The sequence below is a fragment of the Panthera onca genome, chromosome X, assembly GCF_046562875.1.
Source record: "Panthera onca isolate mPanOnc1 chromosome X, mPanOnc1 haplotype 2, whole genome shotgun sequence".
NCBI lineage: Eukaryota > Metazoa > Chordata > Mammalia > Carnivora > Felidae > Panthera > Panthera onca.
Window position 1 is genome coordinate 123,001,561 of NC_138357.1, and position 20,317 is coordinate 123,021,877.

A 20,317-nucleotide genomic window follows, 5' to 3' on the forward strand; every position below is an offset into this window, starting at 1 on the left:
CTGACATGGTGCTCAAACTCACAAACTGTGAGATCGTGACCTGAGCCACCCAGGTACCCCTAAAAATACAGTTTTTGAATCGGTAAAATCCAAATAAAATTTGGAGCTTAATTAATAGTAACAGACCATTGCTAATTTCTCCCCGGTGACGAATGTGACCCTTGGTGTGTAAGATGTTAATGTTGAACGAGTCTGGGTTTAGGTATGCAGAAAGTCTCTGTACTGTCTTTGCAGTCAGGGGAAGACTACAGTTCTTGGGAGGTGAACGTTTTAAAGACCCCGTGTCCCATCGAGTCTGCGAGGACCCCAGCTTGGAGTGTGGGGGAAGGAACGGCCGTATCTTGGGCTGTCTCCTGCTCTTCTGCCTTTGCTTTGGGGCTTACGTCCACGTTGACTCTCTTCCCTGTCACTCAGGAGATGCAAATAATGACCATGACATGCAGTTCCCCTCTGTTTTTCACAGTGGCCTCTTTACTAAAAGGAAGAAAAGGCATTTACACAGAGAACGAGAGACGGATGGGAGCCGTGATCAAGATCCGATTTTTCAAAATAATGCTGGTTTTAATTATTTGGTAACCTTTCTTCTATTTTTTATTTTTTAATTGCCGCTGGGAAGGGATACGTAAACAACTTGCCATTTTGCTTTTCTAAGTGTGACCTGAAAGTTGCAAAGCAGAGAGTCTTTGGAAAGGAGATCTTTGAAACTGCACTAGGTGCCCTTTGAGGAAATACACGCGAGACAGGAAGGCAGGCCCACAATCTGTGAACTCCTGGAAAGATACTCACATCTCCTCAGATTATATATAAAGCCCTCAGAACAAACAACTCCTGAGTTTAGTTTCCAGATACCGTGAACGTGCATCTGGTGTTTCGGCCCACTGCCAGGGCTAACTCTGAAATAAAACGCTGGACCACACTTTTAAAATGTACCCGTTTGTATCATTCTTGACCCCAGGATTCCTGGATCTGAGAAGATATAGGACAAGGGCACATTTTTTGGTGGGATGATTCATGTTTCCATCAAGACATATAGAGAGAGCCATTTTTCTCTAAACCTCAGTTGGCCCCACAGTTGGCATTCTGCCCAGTTTCAGGTGCATGCTTTGAAAATAGATCTGTAACCCATGCAAAACAGATGGGAACCAGAAAACCTTTTGCTGGGGTGAATCAATACTTTGCAAAACAGGGCGTGCCTTTGTGGTGTTAATAATTGATGTGATAGGAGGAGGTTTGTTTGGACGTTGTCCTAGGCGAGATGGAAATGATCTCCCTCTCAAAATACACTCAGCTCTTCATTTTATTTTTTTTAATTTTTTTTAACGTTTATTTATTTTTGAGACAGAGAGAGACAGAGCATGAATGAGGGAGGATCAGAGAGAGGGAGACACAGAATCTGAAACAGGCTCCAGGCTCTGAGCTGTCAGCACAGAGCCCGATGCGGGGCTCGAACTCACGGACCGTGAGATCGTGACCTGAGCTGAAGCCGGTGCTCAACCGACTGAGCCACCCAGGCGCCCCAACAGCTCCTCATTTTAAATGTCGTAGGCCTAGCAACAATAACATCAAAACAGTTCACACGTGAAATAGCAAGATTTGTGCAGCTCTCCCTCAAAACGTTACATTACTCATCAAGTGAAAATTGAATTTTGAGTTATTAGCTATAACGTTAGAGCCTTACACCCGATGTGGTGTTGCGTGTTACCCTTGGAAGAAGTCGCTGATCTCTGCTTTACACTTGAGAGAAAGAGGTCTCTTAAATTAAATCCTGGATGTGCTGGTTCCTCCATGTGCCCAAGTGGATTCCCCTCCAGGACTTGGTGGCCTTGGAGGACAGGTTTCCTGACCGCCGGCATTTAAAGATGAGTTGGGTTACATGTTCTCTTTACCCAGGGTTCTTTTCTTTCTGACAGCTGGTTGCCAAACATCATCAACGAAAGCCTCTTATTCTATCTTGAAATGCAACCAGATGTCAACGGGAGCTTTTTGAGACCTGTGAGAAATGCAGCCAAGACCACGTGGTTTATAATGGTAGGTCAACCTTGATTTAAAATTTTTTTCTTGAAAAGTAAAGTTCAGAGAGAAAAAAACCCACTCCAAAGTATGATGTGTTGTGGGTTAAATATGTAACGGTATGTACCTGTATCTGCCTTTGATGTACCAGCTAGCTAGTCTCATTCATTGTTGGGACCGTTATTAAATGGGGACAACTCTGGTAAATCAGTTTGGCCCAGTTTTTCAGACCTTTCCAGCAGACCCAAAATATCAGAGAATTTCACTTGAAGAAATATTTCAGACTATGAAAAAGCCATAGGGACGAAGGTGTTCCTTGTAACATCATCCACGATTATTAAACTGATACGAACAGATACCACACTTGATCTTAGCCAAAAGGCCAAGAAGCGATCCCATCATCCGTGATTATAAAGTGTTATAGGCAACCCAAATGAAACAAATACAAGGAAATGGCTAAGTAAATTACACTTTTTCATCCTGGTGGAGTGTTATGTAGATGTTAAACGTGACAATTATGAAATCTCTAGTATTTTGAGAATATATTTAAAAAATTCTTTAAATATTTATTTTTGAAAGAGGTAGAGATAGAGTGCTAGCAGGGGAGGGGCAGAGGGAGAGGGAGATACAGAATCTGAAGCAGGCTCCAGGCTCTGAGCTGTGTGCATAATCCGACTCAGGACCTGAACTCAAAAACTTCGAGATCATGACCTGAGCTGAGTTTGGATGCTCAACGGACTGAGCCACCTGGGTGCCCCTGAAATCTGTAGTTTTAAGTGAAAAACGCAGGATATAAAAATTACACTAGTTACAACCACATAATAACACGTGTGAAAAAAATACCGTATAGAAATACACAGAACGGTGAAGCAGCTGGGTGGCTCAGTCAGTTGAGCGTCCGACTTTGGCTCAGGTCATGGTCTCAATGGTTCATGAGTTCGAGTCCCACATCCGGCTGTCCGCTGTCAGCGTGGGGCCCGCTTCAGATCCTCTGTCCACCTCTCTCTCTGCCCCTCCCCCACTTGCTCTGTTTCTCTCAAAAATAAACATTAAAAAAATACATAAAATCGGGGCGCCTGGGTGGCTCAGTCGGTTGGGCGTCCGACTTCGGCTCAGGTCATGATCTCGCGGTCCGTGGGTTCGGGCCCCGCGTCAGACTCTGTGCTGACAGCTCAGAGCCTGGAGCCTGCTTCGGATTCTGTGTCTCCCTCTCTCTCTGCTCCTCCCCTGTTCATGCTCTGTCTCTGTCTGTCTCAAGCATAAATAAAAACATTAAAAAAAATACACAAAATGGAAATAAGGTGGAAACCCCATGAGTAGATTCCTCCCAGTGTTTTCGCTGTGTTGCATTTGAAATGAAAAAACAAAACTGTTAGCGGAGAGGTACACGTTGTCTTGTACGGAATTGATATTTCTGCTGCTTCCGAACTGGGGAGAATCTGACCCATGAGAACTTTATAATAAGACCAGCATTCACTGCCTCCACCTCTTTGCTTCGGTTTGGAGTTTCTCTTGGTTCCTTTGGTTCACTTCATGGGTACTTAGCACACGGAAATAGAGGAACGTCCCCTAGACTCGTTTTTAGCCTCAGGTACCTTTGTTAAATCACATTCTGACTCAGAAGCACAAGATGGAGAGCATCTCTGTGTAGGAGAGCCTAGCTGCCTGGCAGGGGTGAAAATAGGATCGGTTCGATTGCCCTGTGTCGCATGCATCCCCTCCCCCCACCCCCTCCAGCTCTCCCCTCCCCGCCTCCTCGTGAAGGTACAGCACCTAAAGCCAATCTTGGTCTTGCCCTGAAGCGGCCAACCGGGTCGCTTCCAAGTGAGGCAGCCCAGTGAGCATCCGAGTGGAGTTAATGCTCAAATTCCCAGTACACAGACTGGCCGACTCGTGTCTTTTTGTCCTTCCTCCTAGGCGATACTGAACCCAGCCCAGGGATTTCTCTTGTCTTTGGCCTTCTACGGCTGGACAGGATGCAGCCTGGAGTTTCAGTCTCCCGGGAAGGAGATTCAGTGGGAATCCATGGCAACCTCTGCCGCGGAGCAGCCCTACCTGTCCCCAGATGGCTCCAGCGCACCCGGTGAGAGCCTCACTTCCAGGAAGGTGCTGCGACTCGGCGGGCACGCGTCTGACGAGGCCCTGAGCCTGTTGTCTGAAGGTGAGCCTTATCTGCCAATGTCGGTAAATTGCGGAGCTCCAGGTACGGTTCCAGGTACGGTGGCTCCAGGTACGGTTCGGTGTGCCCAGCTCACGTGGGACGTTTCAGATGAAGACCCAGTCTGCCAGCGCTGGCTCTTCCCATCTGTCCTTTTCACTGAAAGACTTGAGTGCTGGGGTCTGCAGACCTCTCTGTGGTCATCAGACTGCGTTCTGTGGAATCCTAGTGTGGACGTTTAGGCGTCTAGGAAATGATTCACTTCCAGAATTTGCGTGAAATCCCGTGGGGAGAACTGCGCATACTGAAATGCGTTGGTAACCAAATACTAACCCATCCAGGCCCACAGCCCATTAATCTGTCCTCCCGGGTTAGCTCAGAGAAACATTTGCCCGCCCTCTTGGTTTCAGTGAAAACTGGCCTCACATGGGAAGAAGTGCTACCTGAAACCATCACGTTTTCGGCTCCGTCGCTGTGTGGAACTGAATTTCCAGGTTACGGTGCTATTTATTTATCAGATCAAAAAAAGAAAAAGTTAGATGTTCGAGTGTGATGGAGACTGTCTTCGAGACGTCAGTTTTTCGTCTCAGAGTTTTTTATGTTGACTAAAGCGGCCTCATGGATCTAATTGATTATATCTGGTTTTTTGTTTTTTTTTTTTTTTTTTTTACAATCCAGACTGTAACTTATGAAATAACTTCTTGCTAATAGACTACTCTCCTCCCTGTTGAGGTTCCTAATAAAGTTTTGTTTTAGCCAAAATGTTGGTGAGGAGAGGTTTGAAAATCCCCACTCTGACATCCCCAAAGTTGTAACTCGCCTGATGGTTTGTAATGTACAAGCCGATTGATCCTTTAGGTTTTTGGTAGCTATAATTTTATGGTTGCCCGTGGGTTGTCTAAAAAGGAGCGCGAGAGAGATGCCTGGGGTGGCTCAGTTGGTTGAGTGTCTGATTGTTGATTTCAACTCAGGTCACGATCCGGGGGTCATAGGACCGAGCCCCATGAGTGTAGAGGCACTGAGCGTAGAGCCTACCTAAGATTTTCTCTCTGTCCCTCAGCCTCTCTCCCCGGATCATGCTCTCTCTCTCTCTCTTTAAAATAACAAATACATATTTTATTTCATTTTATGTTTTTTAAAGTTTATTTTGAGAGACAGAGCGAGCGAGCGAGCGTGCACACAAGTCGGGGAGAGGCAGAGAATCCCAAGTAGGGTCCGCACTGTCAGCACAGAGCCTGATGCGGGGCCCGAACCCACAAACTGTGAGATCGTGGCCTAAGCCGAAGTCGGATGCCCAACCGATTGAGCAACCCAGGTGCCCCCAAGACACATATGTATTATAAAAAAACAGCAAGAGAGAAGCTAAGAGAGAATGTTTAAGAATGTTGGCTGAAGGGTGCCTGGGTGGCTCAGTCGGTTGAGCTTGTGACTCTTGGTTTTGGCTCAGGTCATGATCTCAAGGTTGTGACACAGAGCCTGACTTGGGAGTCGGGCTCCATGCTGAGGATGCTTTCAGTGTGTCCCCCACGCATGCGCACGTGTGCTTTCCCTCCCTCCCTCCCTCCATAAAGAAAAAAAAATAAAAAGAAATTAAGGGCAACTGAGCATGCTCTGGGACGTGGGTTCTGCTTTGCGTTCCGTCAGCAGGCACCGGGGCCGGCGGGGTGGGCCGCCGCCTCTGTTCAGCCCACGTCCCGTCTGTGTGTCTGTCTTCAGAGCAGCCTCCTCAGCACTGTTGGCATTTGGGGCTGGGGGATGCCAGCCAGTTCCGAGGGCCGACTCGGACACCGTGGGATGTGGCACGTCTGTGCCCACTCCATGCCCGTCGCGCCCTCCTGATTGTGGCAACCGAGACCTCAACAACTACCCCTTGGGGGCACAGTGACCCCAGTTCAGAACCAACGTCTTAGGGTAATTAGGCTTTCAGAAAGCTTAGATCCATACATTTGCTTTCCCCAATGTGTTGTCTGAGTGAACTGCGCGTGCGCGCGCACACACACACACACACACACACACACACACACACACACACACGCATATGCATGCACACGCGTGTGTGAAAGCAAAGGCAAACACACCAACCAGATGGCTTTGTACAGAAATAATGTTGACATTTGAGAGTGAAGAAAATACGCAGAAGGTTGTTTGGAAGTGACTTTAGAGGGTTTGTTTTGTTTTGTTTTGCATTCCTGCAATTCAGATACATTGAAGGAGGGTTTGTTTTCAGGTGGTGAGCTTGGTTTGTTCTCAGGGCCAAAAAACATAGTGATAAATTGATAGATGGCTTCCCGGAGATGGGTATCATCTGGTTGTAATTGCAAACCTCGAAGGAAAATGGTAGTTCTGGCTAAAGCTGCAAGATAGAGGCTGTGTGTTCATCGACTTTTATTTAGTGTGAATGATTCATCAAGGCTTAAAGAACCACGGGGGGTGGGGGGGCGAGAGAAGGGAGGGGGAATTGCTCTTAGCATAGTCCCACCTGGGGAATGAGCCAGAAATTTTTATCTTGATGCATTCAGTTTTGTTTGATTTCCGTCCTGGTGTTTTAAGTTTGTTTATCTATTTTGAGGGAGAGAGAGCGAGCAAAAGAGCAAAAGGAGGGGCAGAGAGAGAGAGGGAGAGAGAGAGAGAATCCCAAGCAGGCTCCACACGCTCAGTGCAGACCCCGATGCAGGGGCTTGATCTCACAACCCGAGTTGAAATCAAGAGTCAGATGTTTAACTGACTGAGCCACGCAGGCACCTGCCCCCCCTCCCCCGCCTGATGTTTTAAAGTGGTTGAGCCCATCTCTGGAAGTCAAGTCAAACATTAGAAATAATAATAAAAATAGTCCCAGTCTGCCCGAGCCCCAGTCACCAGCAAGGAACAGGGCCAGTCAGTAATCTTGCTCTCATTCTCTCAGTGAGCTGTCGAGCGGGCCTGCCCCTCTGAGGTCGGGAATATGCACACAGAGCTTTTAGAGGAAGCAGACAGATCCAGTAGAGAGGTGAGCAAACGGGGCATCGATTCCTTGCGGACACTCTTAAGGCTTCCTTCCTTCCTTCCCTTCCCCCCTCCCTAGCCAAAGCCCTCAGCAAGGCTGACGTCATGGGGTGACTCACAGCCAGGAAGGAAGAAGAGTTTGTCTTTGAAATTTGAACTCCATTTGGGCGATCAGTTTATTTTTGGGAAAATAGTAGGATAAGGAAATGTCTTAAAAGTCTTTGCATTTGGGGGCACCTGGGTGGCTCCGTCGGTTGAGACGTCGGCTCAGTTCGTGATCTTGCGGTTTATGGGTTCCAGCCCCGCATCGGGCTCTCTGCTGTCAGCCTGTTGGCACACAGCCCTCTTTGGATCCTCTGTCCGCACCCCCCCCCCCCGCCCCCGACCCCGCTTGTGCTCGTTCAAAAAAATAAACATTAAAAAGCACTTTGAATTTGGAGAGTTATACAAGCACCAAAGTTGCTGTTCCCTGGTGGGGTTGCCTCAAACCTGTAGCTGCAGAGAAGACTGGTCTCAGTCATATGTAGCTTTTGCCTCTGTCCTCTGCTTTTTTTTTTTTTTTAATTGAGATAAAGGGGCACCTGGGCAGATCAGTCAGTTAAACATCCAGCTCTTGATTTCGGCTCAGGTCATGATCTCATGGTTCATGAGTTCAAGCCCCGAGTCGGGTTCAGCACTGAGAACACAGAACCTGCTTGGGATTCTCTCTCCCTCTCTCTCGCTGCCCCTTTCCCGCTTATGTGTGTGCTTGCTCTGTGTCACTCAAGATGTATAAACTTAAAAGAATTTGAGGTATAATTCACATACCATGAATTCATCTTTTTAACATTAAACTTCAGTCGGTTTTAGTATATTCACAAAGTTGTGCAACTATCTAATTCCAGAACATTTTCATCACTCCAAGAAGAAACCCTGTACCCATTTTCAACCCCTTCCCATTCTCCGCCCCCCCCCCCCCCCCCCCGCCCCCCAACTGCTAATCTACTTTCTTTCTGTATGGATTTACCTCTTCTGGGCATTTCTTCTAAATGGGCACCTACTTGTCCTTTTCTGTGTGGCTTCTTTCGCTTAGCATCATGTTTTCAGGGTTTACCCACATTGTAGCTGCAGTCTGAACTTCGTTGTTTTTATGGCTAAATAATAAATACTCCACTGTGTGGATGGAGAGGCACTTGCTTCTGGTAGTGGTGACCCATGACTGCCCACATTGCCACCAAGCCCTGTCCTGGGAGCTTTGTGGGGTGTGGGGAACAGAGACTGCAATCCTGGCCCTCAAGGATCTCACAGTCTATGGTACACAATAAAAAAGCTGGGAATGGAATAAGCAATGGAAATGCCAGTTTGAGAAAAATTTGGAGGAAAAAGAACGCCTATAATGAATGCCTTTTGAGAAAAACAAGGAATGCATCAGTGGTGTTTTTGTTTCGTTTCGTTTTGTTTTGAGAGAAAAAATGACCAGGGGAGGGGCTGAGGGAGAGGGAGAGAGAGAATCCCAAGCCGGCTCCACACTTGAAGCAGGGCTGAGTCTTATGAGATTGTGACCTGAGCCAAAATTAGGAGTTGGATAGTCAACCAACGGAACCATCCAGGCGCCCCTGTCGTCGGCGTTTTTGATTATGGAAAGAACATACAAAAAGAGCGGCTGTGAGTTCAGAACTATAGTGACATGTTGCTAATTAACGTCTGTTGAGTCAGGCTTTTCGAGGAATTTCTGAAGCACAGAGTTAAGTTTGTAAAGTCCACTGACATTTGCAAAAGTGTATGGTAGAGGATATAACGGAAGTGGCAGTGAGGGTTTTTGGTTCGTATCTGGTCACCCTTGGATCTTCTAACATTGCTCCTGAGATCCAGCCTAGTATTTTGTATGGTCGTCCTGTGCAGGACTTTGCATACGTTACAGTAAAAACAACAGTTTCATTCAGAAATTAAATCATTTAAAGGTCTTGCTGCCTAGGATGCTTCAGCACATTCATGAAGAGGTCTACATCAGACTGTTGGCTGTCCTTACCATTGACCCCTGGGGACAAGTTCAGGATTCCCTCTAACTCTTCCCTGGTCAGTGTGCCTCTGGGGCCGCTTGGCTGCCACCAGAGAAGTCACTTCAGTTCTCCATCAGTGGTAGAGGAACCTCAAAGGCCATTCACGTATTCTTTCTAGAGGCTTCTCCAACGTGCAGTATGTGGGCACAGGCTAACAGGTGGAAAGCTGGCCGGCAGGATCCCAGGGATGATGTCCTCCTCACCTGTTGTCCCCTCTCCTACCCACCCCACCCCACCCCTCACTAAACACGGCTGTGTTTGAGTAAGTTACATGTGCACATGATACCAGCTCTGTGCATAAAGTCAGGGAAAAGCCTTTGCAAGAACTGTTTTCATATTGATAGAGCTTGAGCATTGGGACCTGAGCAGGTGTAGAGAAAACTCGGTACACATACAAGAACAGGAACGGTGACTCTTTTTTTCTTTTTTAATTTTTTAATTTACATCCAAGTTAGCATATAGTACAACAGTGATATCAGGACTTGATTCCTTAATGCTCCCCTTACCCATTTAGCCCATGCCTCCTCCCACAGCCCCTCTAGCAACCCTTCTGTTCTCTGTATTTAAGATTCTCTTAATATATATATATATACACACACACACACATATATACATACATACGTGCCACATCTTCTTTTTATCCATTCATCCATCGATGGACATTTGGGCTCTTTCCATACTTTGGTTGTTGTCAATAGTGCTGCTCTAAACATTGCGGTGCATGTGCCCCTTCAAATCAGCATTTTTGTATCCTTTGGATAAATACCTAGTAGTACAATTGCTGGGTCATAGGGTAGTTCTATTTTTAGTTTTTTGAGGAACCTCCATACTGTTTTCAGAGTGGCTGTACCAGTTTGCATTCCCACCAACAGTGCAAAAGAGATCCTCTTTCTCCGCAGCCTTGCCAACATCGGCTGTTGCCTGAGTTGTTCATTTTAGCCCTTCTGACAGGTGTGAGGTGGTATCTTATTGTGGTTTTGATTTCCCTGATGATGAGTGATGTTCAGCAGTTTTTCATGTGTCGGCCATCTGGATGTCTTCTTTGGAAAAGTCTATGTAGGTCTTTTGCCCATTTCTTCACGGGATTATTTGTTTTTTGGGTATTAAATTTGAGAAGTTCTTTATAGATTCTGGATACTAACCCTTTATCTGCTATGTCGTTTGCAAATATCTTCTCCCATTCTATCGGTTGCCTTTTAGTTTTGCTGATTGTTTCCTTAGCTGGAAAGAAGCTTTTTATCTTGATGAGGTCCCATAGTTCATCTTTGCTTTTGTTTCCCTTGCCTCCAGAGACGGGTTGAGTAAGAAGTTGCTGTGGCTGAGGTCAGTGAGGTTTTTGGCTGCTTTCTCCTCAAGGGTTTTGATGGCTTTCTGTCTTACCTTTAGGTCTTTCATCCATTTTGAGTTTATTTTTGTGTATGGGGTAAGAAAGTGGTCCAGGTTCATTTTTCTACATGTCGCTGTCCAGTTTTCCCAGCACCGTTTGCTGAAGAGACTGTCTTTATTCCATTGGATATTCTTTCCTGCTTTGTCAAAGATGAGTTGGCCACACATTTGTGGGTCCTTTTCTGGGTTCTCTATTCTGTTCCACTGATCTGAGTGTCTGTTCTTGTGCCAGTACCATACTGTCTTGATGATTACAGCTTTGTAGTATAGCTTGAAGTCTGGAAGTGTGATGCCTCCTGCTTTGGGTTTCTTTTTCAAGATCGCTTTGTCTATTCGGGGTCTTTTGTGGTTCAATACAAATTTTAGGATTGTTTGTTCTAGCTCTGTGAAGAATGCTGGTGGTATTTTGATAGGGATTGCATTGACTGTGTAGATTGCTTCAGGTAGTATCAACGAGCATCTTTTCACGTGTTGGTTGGCCATCTGCACGTCTTCTTTGGAGAAATGTCTGTTTATGTCTTCTGCCTATTTTTTAAAAATGTTTATTCTTGACAGAGTGATGAGACAGAGCATGAGTGGGGCAGGTGCAGACAGAGAGGGGGACACAGAGTTCGAAGCAGGCTCTAGGCTCTGAGCTGTCAGCACAGAGCCTGACACGGGGCTCGAACCCACAAATTGTGAGATCATGACCTGAGCTGAAGTCAGACGCTCAACCAACTGGGCCACCCAGGCGCCCATCTTCTGCCCATTTTTTTAACTGGGTTATTTGCGTTTTTGGTGTTGTTGTATAAGTTCTTTATATATTTTGGAAACTAACCCCTTATTGGATATGTCATTTGCAAATATATTCTCTCATTCAGTAGGTTGTCTTTCAGATGTGTTAATTATTTCCTTTGCAGTGCAGAAGAAGACTTTTATTTTGATGAGGTCCCAATAGTTTATTTTTGCATTTGTTTCCCTTTCTTCTGGAGACCTATCTAGGAAAATGTTGCTATTGACTATGTCAGAGAAATTAATTCCTGTGCTCTCTTTGAGGATTTTTATGGTTTCAGGTCTCACATTTAGGTCTTTAATCCATTTTGAGTTTATTTTTGTGTATGCTGTAAAAAAGTGATCAAGTTTCATTCTTCTGCATGTAGCTGTCCAAATTTCCCAGCACCACTTGTTGAAGAGACTGTCTCTTGCTCATTGTATATTCTTGCCTCCTTTGCTGGAGATTAATTGACCATGTAGTCATGGGTTTCTTTCTGGGCTCTCAATTCTGTTCTATTGCTCTATGTGTCTGTTTTCGTCAGTACCACACTGTTTTGATTGTTACAGCTTTGTAATATATCTTGGCATCTGGGATTGTGAAACCTCCAGTTGTGTTCCTCTTTTTCAAGATTGCTTGACTATTTGGGGTCTTTTGTGGGTCCACACAAATTTTAGAATTAGTCTAGTTCTGTGAAAAAAGCTGTTGGTATTTTGATGGGGATTGCATTTAATCTATAGATTGTTTTGGGTAGAGTGGACATCTTAATATTCTCCCAATCCATGAAAATGGAATATCTTTCCATTTGTTTATGTCATCTTTAATTTCTTTCATCAGTGTTTTATAGTTTTCACGATACAGGTCTTTTACCTCTTTGGTATTTTATTATTTTGGGTGCAATTGTAAATGGGATAATTTTCTTTTTAATTTTTTTAAGTGTTTATTTTTGAGAGAAGAGAGCGCGAGTGGGGGAGGGGCAGAGAGAGAGACACACACACACAGAATCCGAAGCAGGCTCCAGGCTCCTAGCTGTCAGCACAGAGCCTGATGTGGGGCTCGAACCCATGAACTGCAAGATCATGACCTGAGGTGAAGTCGGTTGCTCAACTGACTGAGTCACTCAGGAGCCCCAAATGGGATCATTTTCTTAATTTCTTTCTGCTGCTTCATTATTAGTGTATAGAAATGCAGTGGATTTCTGTATATTGATATTGTAGCCGCATTCATTGATCAGTTCAAGTAGTTTTATGGTGGAGTCTTTAGGGTTTTCTGTATATAGTATGTCATCTGCAAATCGTGGTAGTTTTACTTTTTCTTTGCCGATGTGGATGCCTTTCATTTCTTATCTGATTGCTATGGCTAAGATTTCCGGTACTATGTTGAATAAAATCGGTGAGAGTGGAAATCTTGTCTTGTTCTTGGTCTTAGGGAAAAAGCTCTCAATTTGTCACCATGGAATATGATGTTAGCTATGGGTTGTTTTTTTATTATGTTGAGGTATATTCCCTCTAAACTTACTTTGTTGAGAGCTTTTATCATGAATGAATGTTATAGGGGCACCTGGGTGGCTCAGTCAGTTAACTGGCTGACTTTGACTCAGGTCATGAGCTCACAGTTGGGGAATTCGAGCCCCGCGTCGGGCTCTGTGCTGATAGCTCGGAGCCTGGAGCCTGCTTCGGATTCTGTGTCTCCCTCTCTCCCTGTTCCTCCCTGCTCACACTCTGTCTCTCTCTCAAAAATTAACGTTTAAAAAAAAAATGGATGTTGTACTTTGTCAGATGGTTTTTCTGTATATATTAAGATGATCATATATGTTGATGTGTGATGTATCACATTGATTTGCAGATCCCAGACAACTCTTGTGTCTGAGAATAAATCCCACTTGGAGTAAATGATTTTTCTAATATATTGTTGGATTCTGTTTGCCAGTATTTTTTGAGGATTTTTGAATCTATGTTAACCAGAGATACTGGTTTCTCATTCTCTTTTTTTGTAGTATCTTTATCTGGTTTTGGTACCAGGGTAATGCTGGCCTCAGAATGAATTTGGAAGCTATCCTTTCTCTTCTACATTGTCTTTGAGAATAGGTTTTAACTCTTCTTTAAAGTTTTCATAGAATTTACTTGTGAAGCTATCTCATGTTGGATTTTTGCTTATTGGGAGTTTTAATGATTTTTTTTAAAGCATTGCTTTTTAAAAATTTTATTTAAGATTTTTTTTAAGTTTATTTACTTATTTTGAGAGAGAGTATGAGAGGGGTAGGGTCAGAGAGAGGGAGAGAGAATTCCAAGCAGATTCTGTGCTGTCAGTACAGAGCCCAATGTGCAGCTCGAACCAATGAAGCAAGAGATCATGACCTGAGACGAAATTAAGAGTTGGACACTTAACATACTAAGCCACCTGGGTGCCCATGGGAGGTAATGTTTCTAAGAATTTGTCCATTGCTTTTAGGTTGTCCAGTTTGTTGGCATGTAGTTTTTTATAATATTCTCTTCTGTTTTGTACTCAGTGTTGTTATTTCACCTCTTTCATTTCTGATTTTGTTTGAGTCCTTTTTTTTGAATGAGTCAGGCTAAAGGTTTATCAATTTGTTGATCTTTTTTAAGGATCATCCCCTGGTTTCATTGATGTATTCTTTTTTTTTTTTTTTGTCGTTGTTTCTGTCCTAATATTTATTATTTCCTTCCTTCTACTGACCTTGGGCTTTGTTTGTTCTTTTTTTTTTTTTTTAGCTTCTCTAGCTTTAAGGTTAGGTTGTTTTGTTTTTTTTTTGTCAGGGAGTTTTCTTCTTGAGGTAGGCATGTATTGCTATAAACTTGCCTCTTAGGATAACTTTTGCTGCATCCCAAAGATTTGGGACTGTGTTTTCATTTTCACATGTTTCCATGTATTTGTGATTTCCTCTATGATTTCTTAGTTGACCCATTCGTTATTTACCAGCAGATTATCCAACCTCCATGTATCTGGAAAGAGAAAACTCTTTCCAGGTGTTTTCTTGTGGTTGATTTCTAGTTTCCTTGTGTTGTGGTTGCAAAAGATGCATGGTATGACCTCATTGTTTTTAAATTTGTCGAGACTTGTTTTGTGGTCTGACGTGATCTCTTCTGGAGAATGTCCCATGTGCGCTTGAAAAGAGTATTCTGCTGTGTTAGGATGGAATGTTCTGAATGTATCTGTTAGATCATCTAATCCAGTGTGTCATTCAAAACCACTGTTTCTTTATTGATTTTTCTGTTTGGGTTATCTGTGAGTCTTCGCTTTGTAAAAGTTGACTTTTTATCACAGCGTTTTGGCTGTTTAGAGCTCTGTTCTTATGAAGTTTTCTCCTCGTACCATCAACCTATCTTATCAATGTATACATCTTCTTTCCTTATGTTTCCCTTTTTAAACACCTATTCTTATTTGGGGTTATGTCCACTAACCCAACTGATAAGGAGGAAGAAAGTACCAGTTAAGGCTCAAATAATTGTTTCTCTAAAGATTGCCATTTACAAAACCTATCACATAAATTTTATAATTATATATATTCACATATATCTATTAATAAGTACATCATATATTTTTCATTAAACTATTACAACCTGATAATTTATCATTTGTTCTATATTCTGAATTTGCTATTACAATAAGCTCACTTATATTCTAATCAAGATGAGTAATGAGTAATGCCCGTTACTATTGTTACAATAACATTGATTTTATCCTCCCTCCTATACATAGATTTTAACCCCTCAGAAGATTCTTCTTGACTAAATATGTTGCTGTTAGCATTGAGTAACAAGATAGAAAATTCTTTACAAGGAGAGACCACATGTTTGGAGCACTTTCTTCTTCAGATCAGTGGGTCGATTCTCACAAATGCTCTTCGGGAAGGAGGCCACCTCACCTCTCCTCTTTCCACTGAGACCCTGAAGCTCCTTCCACTTCCCACTGTGTTACTTTGAGATTGTTTGAAAGCACGTTGAACTGATACATGTTCACTACCAGTATCGCGATGCATTCCATTCTCCGTCTGGCATTCATACCCAAAGCTTGACCCTTCCATATGATAAGTGCTCAGTGGTTGCTTGTAATGATGATGTTACATTACAGATTTTTGATGCAAAATATGTAGGTCATGCAGGTCATGGCTAACTGAAGGCCTAACTGAAAAATAAGAGTCATTAGGTAAAAGATTGAAAGAATTCTTAATAATGTAAGTGTTGGGGTACTATGTCAATGACATCTCAGTAGAGCTGGGGAAAAAGAGTTGAGATCTTGAACATTTTGGGTGCTAAGAATGCGTAAGGAGTTATGTTCTCTGTCCTTGAATAATAGCAACGTTTATTAAGCTTATCAGAAGCTAGGTGACATATGAGGGAAGTATAAGGAATGGACTTGCCAGGCAAGACCTGTCATGGTAGCTTCAGGGAAGGGTTAGTGGCATCTGGGCAGAGGACTCTTCACTTGGCCCCGTCCAGGTGAGCTGACAAGAAGCCCTGCTGGCAAACCCCACTTAGGAATTGTTTGCCTCTAACAGGGTGCTGACGATGGTAATTTTTCATAAGATCAAATAGATCGTATGCTGTGTTCAGTGGTGCTGACATTCAGTAACTCTAACTCTAGTGATAAATAATCTTACGTATTCATAGTTTGAGGGGAGAATGGGGCAAATGTTGGTAAGGAGTGGAATTCAGAAGCAAAACAGTGCAGATTTCTAGGCTGCATCTAAACTACCAAGGCAGTTCAGTCTGGGCTAAAGAGGTGCTGGCACATGTAGGGAAACAGCCCAGGCAGAGTGGTTCCCTCACAACCGACTCTGGGTATTCTACCCTAGGCCACGTGCTGCTTGCTGTAAGCGGCAGCCATGTCTTCGAAAGAAGCCATCTTGGGGTTGAGATCCGGCTTAGTCTTGGGCATCTCCTTCCTCCTATTCCCCAACTGCTTTAATAAAGGTTTCTTCAGTAACAGGGAGCTATGTGTAATGCAGAAAATACTGTTACGTGTGTGAGAAAAGGCCCAGATATGTAATTCAGAGCAGTAAACACAGGTCTCTCCATTTGTACTGTTGTGATGAATGGACTTATTTGTCCTGCTCTGAAGCATCTACAACTTTGAGGTTCGCTCTAAGGCCAATAGGCTCACCTTGAACCTCCATTAGTACATATCTGACGTGGTGTCAGGTGCTTACTAGGCACTTAATGTAAGTTAATTTGATCTTCAACAAAGGGGTTTTGAGCATCTGCTGTATGGTCAACACCGTTTTGGTCAAGGAGGGTGAGTGTTCTTGAGAAGTATCATGTATGATGAAACTTAGAAGTAAGACAGTGCTATTATTTTATTATTTATTATTTGTTTAGATTTTAAGTAATCTCTTCCCCCAACATGGGGCTTCAACTTAACACCCCGAGATCAAGAGTTGCATGGTTTACTGACTGAGCCAGCCAGGTGCCCCCACAGTGCTATTTTTTGTTGTGAAAAATGTGAGGTGTTAAACGCAGAAAATGCAGCTATGTATGCTGGTTTGGGGCGCATGGGTGAGAGTTTCTGGAGATGTTCAGACGTGGTGTTGCACAGGAGACCTGAATGGGAGAGGAGAAAGGCCAGAGACACAGCAGAATGTTTACATGTGGTTTGGGGTGGCCTCAGCACGACATGGTGTGATGGGTTTTCCGGATCCGGAGAGGCAGCCTGGGAACAGATGATGAAGGACTTTTGTAGATTCTGCTAAAGAGCTTGCATTTTATCTGTGTCCCCAAAGGCCTACATAAGGCTTTTAAGTACAGACTGTAGGTTTGCTTAGAGGACTACCTGGTGTGGGAGAATTGATTTGATGATCATGTTTTGTGACTGTAGCAAGTTTCCATTGAGGGGATCTGTGTGTAATTTCTTACGACAGTGTCATGTAAAATATCTTCACAAGGAATTGAAATTTGCCTCGGGACTAAAAGTTAAGAAAAATGGGACTTCTCACAAACCTAAACTTCGTTGGTTTCTGTCTTAGGAACCCCAGAAAATTTTTAAATGCGGTTATTCGTTCTTTCCATATGCATTAAGCCATCCATTACTTCTCCCAAAACCCTTGCTTCTCCCACAGTTCATTGCTTCTTGCCATCTTGGCCTTTCCCACAGTCCCTTGCTTCTCTGAGTCTACTGCTTCACCACCATTACCAACTTCTCCCACAATCCTTTGATTCTCCCCAAGTCCCTTGCTTCTCCGCCATTACTGACCCTTCCCGTAATCCGTTGCTTTTTCCACAGTTCATTGCCTAGCCGCCTTTAACGGACTTTACCAGAATCCTTTGCTTCTCCTCCATCTTGGCCCTTCCCACAATCCATTGCTTCTCCCACAGTTCATTACCTAGCTGCCTTTAACGGACTCTACCAGAACCCTTGGCTTCTCCCACGATCCTTTGCTTCTCCGCCATTTTGGCTTCTCCCACAACTCATCGCTTCTCCCACAGTCCATTACTTCTCCGCCATCTTGGGCCTTCCCAGAATACATTGCTGGTCCCACAGTGCTTTGCTTAACTGCCGTTAAGAATTTCCCAAATCCTTTGCTTCTCTGCTAGCTTGACTTCTCCCGCAGTTCATTGCTTCTCTGCCATCTTGACTTCTCCCACAACACATTTCTTCTCCCACAGTTCATTGGTTTTCTGCCATGTTGGCCCTTCCCAGAATACATTGCTTTTCCCACAGTGCTTTGCTTCTCTGCCGTCTTGACTTCTCCCACAACACATTGCTTCTCCCACAGTTCATTGCTTTCCTGCCATGTTGGCCCTTCCCAGAATACATTGCTTTTCTCACAGTGCTTTGCTGAACAGCCGTTAACACTCTCCCACAATCCTTTGCTTCTCCGCTATTGGCCCTTCCCACAATCCATTGCTTTTCCCACAGTGCTTTGCTGAACCGCCGTTAACGGAGTGTCCCACAATCCTTTGCTTCTCCGCCATTGGCCCTTCCCACAATCCATTGCTTCTCCCACAGTTCATTGCTTCTCCGCCATCTTCTCCCACAATCCACTACTTTTCCCACAGTTTATTGCCTAGCTGCCGTTAACGGACTCTACCAGAATCCTTTGCTTCTCCGCCGTCTAGGCTTCTCCCACAGTCCATTGCTTCTCTGCCATCTTGGCCCTTCCCACAACACATTGCTTTTCCCACAGTGCTTTGCTGAACCGCCGTTAATGGAGTGTCCCACAGTCCTTTGCTTCTCCGCCATTGGCCCTTACCACAATCCATTGCTTCTCCCACAGTTCATTGCTTCTCCGCCATCTTGACTTCTCCCACAAGCCACTGCTTTTCCCACAGTTCATTGCCTAGCTGCCATTAACGGACTCTACCAGAATCCTTTGCTTCTCCACCATCTTGGCCCTTCCCACAATACATTGCTTTTCCCACAGTGCTTTGCTGAACCGCCGTTAACGGAGTGTCCCACAGTCCTTTGCTTCTCCGCCATTGGCCCTTCCCACAATCCATTGCTTCACCCACAGTTCATTGCTTCTCCGCCATCTTGACTTCTCCCACAATCCACTGCTTTTCCCACAGTTCATTGCCTAGCTGCCGTTAATGGACTCTACCAGAATCCTTTGCTTCTCCGCCGTCTAGGCTTCTCCCACAGTCCATTGCTTCTCCGCCATCTTGGCCCTTCCCACAATACATTGCTTTCCCCACAGTGCTTTGGTGAACCGCCATTAACGGAGTGTCCCACAATCCTTTGCTTCACCGCCATTGGCCCTTCCCACAATCCATTGCTTCACCCACAGTTCATTGCTTCTCCGCCATCTTGACTTCTCCCACAATCCACTGCTTTTCCCACAGTTCATTGCCTAGCTGCCATTAACGGACTCTACCAGAATCCTTTGCTTCTCCACCATCTTGGCCCTTCCCACAATACATTGCTTTTCCCACAGTGCTTTGCTGAACCGCTGTTAACGGAGTGTCCCACAATCCTTTGCTTCTCCGCCATTGGCCCTTCCCACAATCCATTGCTTCTCCCACAGTTCATTGCTTCTCCGCCATCTTGACTTCTCCCACAAGCCACTGCTTTTCCCACAGTTCATTGCCTAGCTGCCATTAACGGACTCTACCAGAATCCTTTGCTTCTCCACCATCTTGGCCCTTCCCACAATACATTGCTTTTCCCACAGTGCTTTGCTGAACCGCTGTTAACGGAGTGTCCCACAATCCTTTGCTTCTCCGCCATTGGCCCTTCCCACAATCCATGGCTTCTCCCACAGTTCATTGCTTCTCCGCCATCTTGACTTCTCCCACAAGCCACTGCTTTTCCCACAGTTCATTGCCTAGCTGCCGTTAACGGACTCTACCAGAATCCTTTGCTTCTCCGCCGTGTAGGCTTCTCCCACAGTCCATTGCTTCTCCGCCATCTTGGCCCTTCCCACAGTACATTGCTTTTCCCACAGTGCTTTGCTGAACCGCCGTTAACGGAGTGTCCCACAGTCCTTTGCTTCTCCGCCATTGGCCCTTCCCACAATCCATTGCTTTTCTGCCATCTTGGCCCTTCCCACAATACATTGCCTTTCCCACAGTACTTTGCTGAACACTGTTAACAGACTTTCCCACAGTCCTTTGCTTCTTCACCATTGGCCTTCCCACAATCCATTGCTTCACCCATAGTTCATTGCTTCTCCACCATCTTGACTTCTCCCACAATCCATTGCTTTTCCCACAGTTCATTGCCTAGCTGCCATTAACGGACTCAACCAGAATCCTTTGCTTCTCCACCACCTTGGCCCTTCCCAGAATACATTGCTTGTCCCACAGTGCTTTGCTTAACTGCCGTTAACAGACTTTCCCACAATCCTTTGTTTCTCCACCATTATGGCTTTTCCCACAAGCCATTGCTTCTCCCACAGTCCATTGCTTCTCCGCCATCTTGGCCCTTCCCAGAATACATTGCTTGTCCCACAGTGCTTTGCTGCACCGTTAACGGGCTCTCCCACAGTCCTTTGCTTTTCCACCATCTTGGCCCCTCCCTCAATCCATTGCTTCT

At 44.7% G+C, this 20,317-nt stretch overlaps 1 protein-coding gene and 1 pseudogene across 3 annotated transcripts in view; one reads left to right on the plus strand and one right to left on the minus strand.

The window, feature by feature from the left end:
• Window positions 1-20,317, plus strand: part of GPR143 (G protein-coupled receptor 143) — a 62,625-nt gene that overhangs the window by 18,465 nt on the left and 23,843 nt on the right. For all 3 annotated transcript variants that reach the window (XM_081792576.1, XM_081792577.1, XM_081792575.1), the window contains 3 exons: window positions 464-572; window positions 1,911-2,028; window positions 3,928-4,171. In XM_081792576.1, coding sequence (XP_081648702.1) covers window positions 464-572; window positions 1,911-2,028; window positions 3,928-4,171 — 471 coding nt within the window. The remainder of the gene's footprint in view (window positions 1-463; window positions 573-1,910; window positions 2,029-3,927; window positions 4,172-20,317) is intronic.
• LOC145714798 (U2 spliceosomal RNA) lies at window positions 2,238-2,404 on the minus strand (annotated as a pseudogene).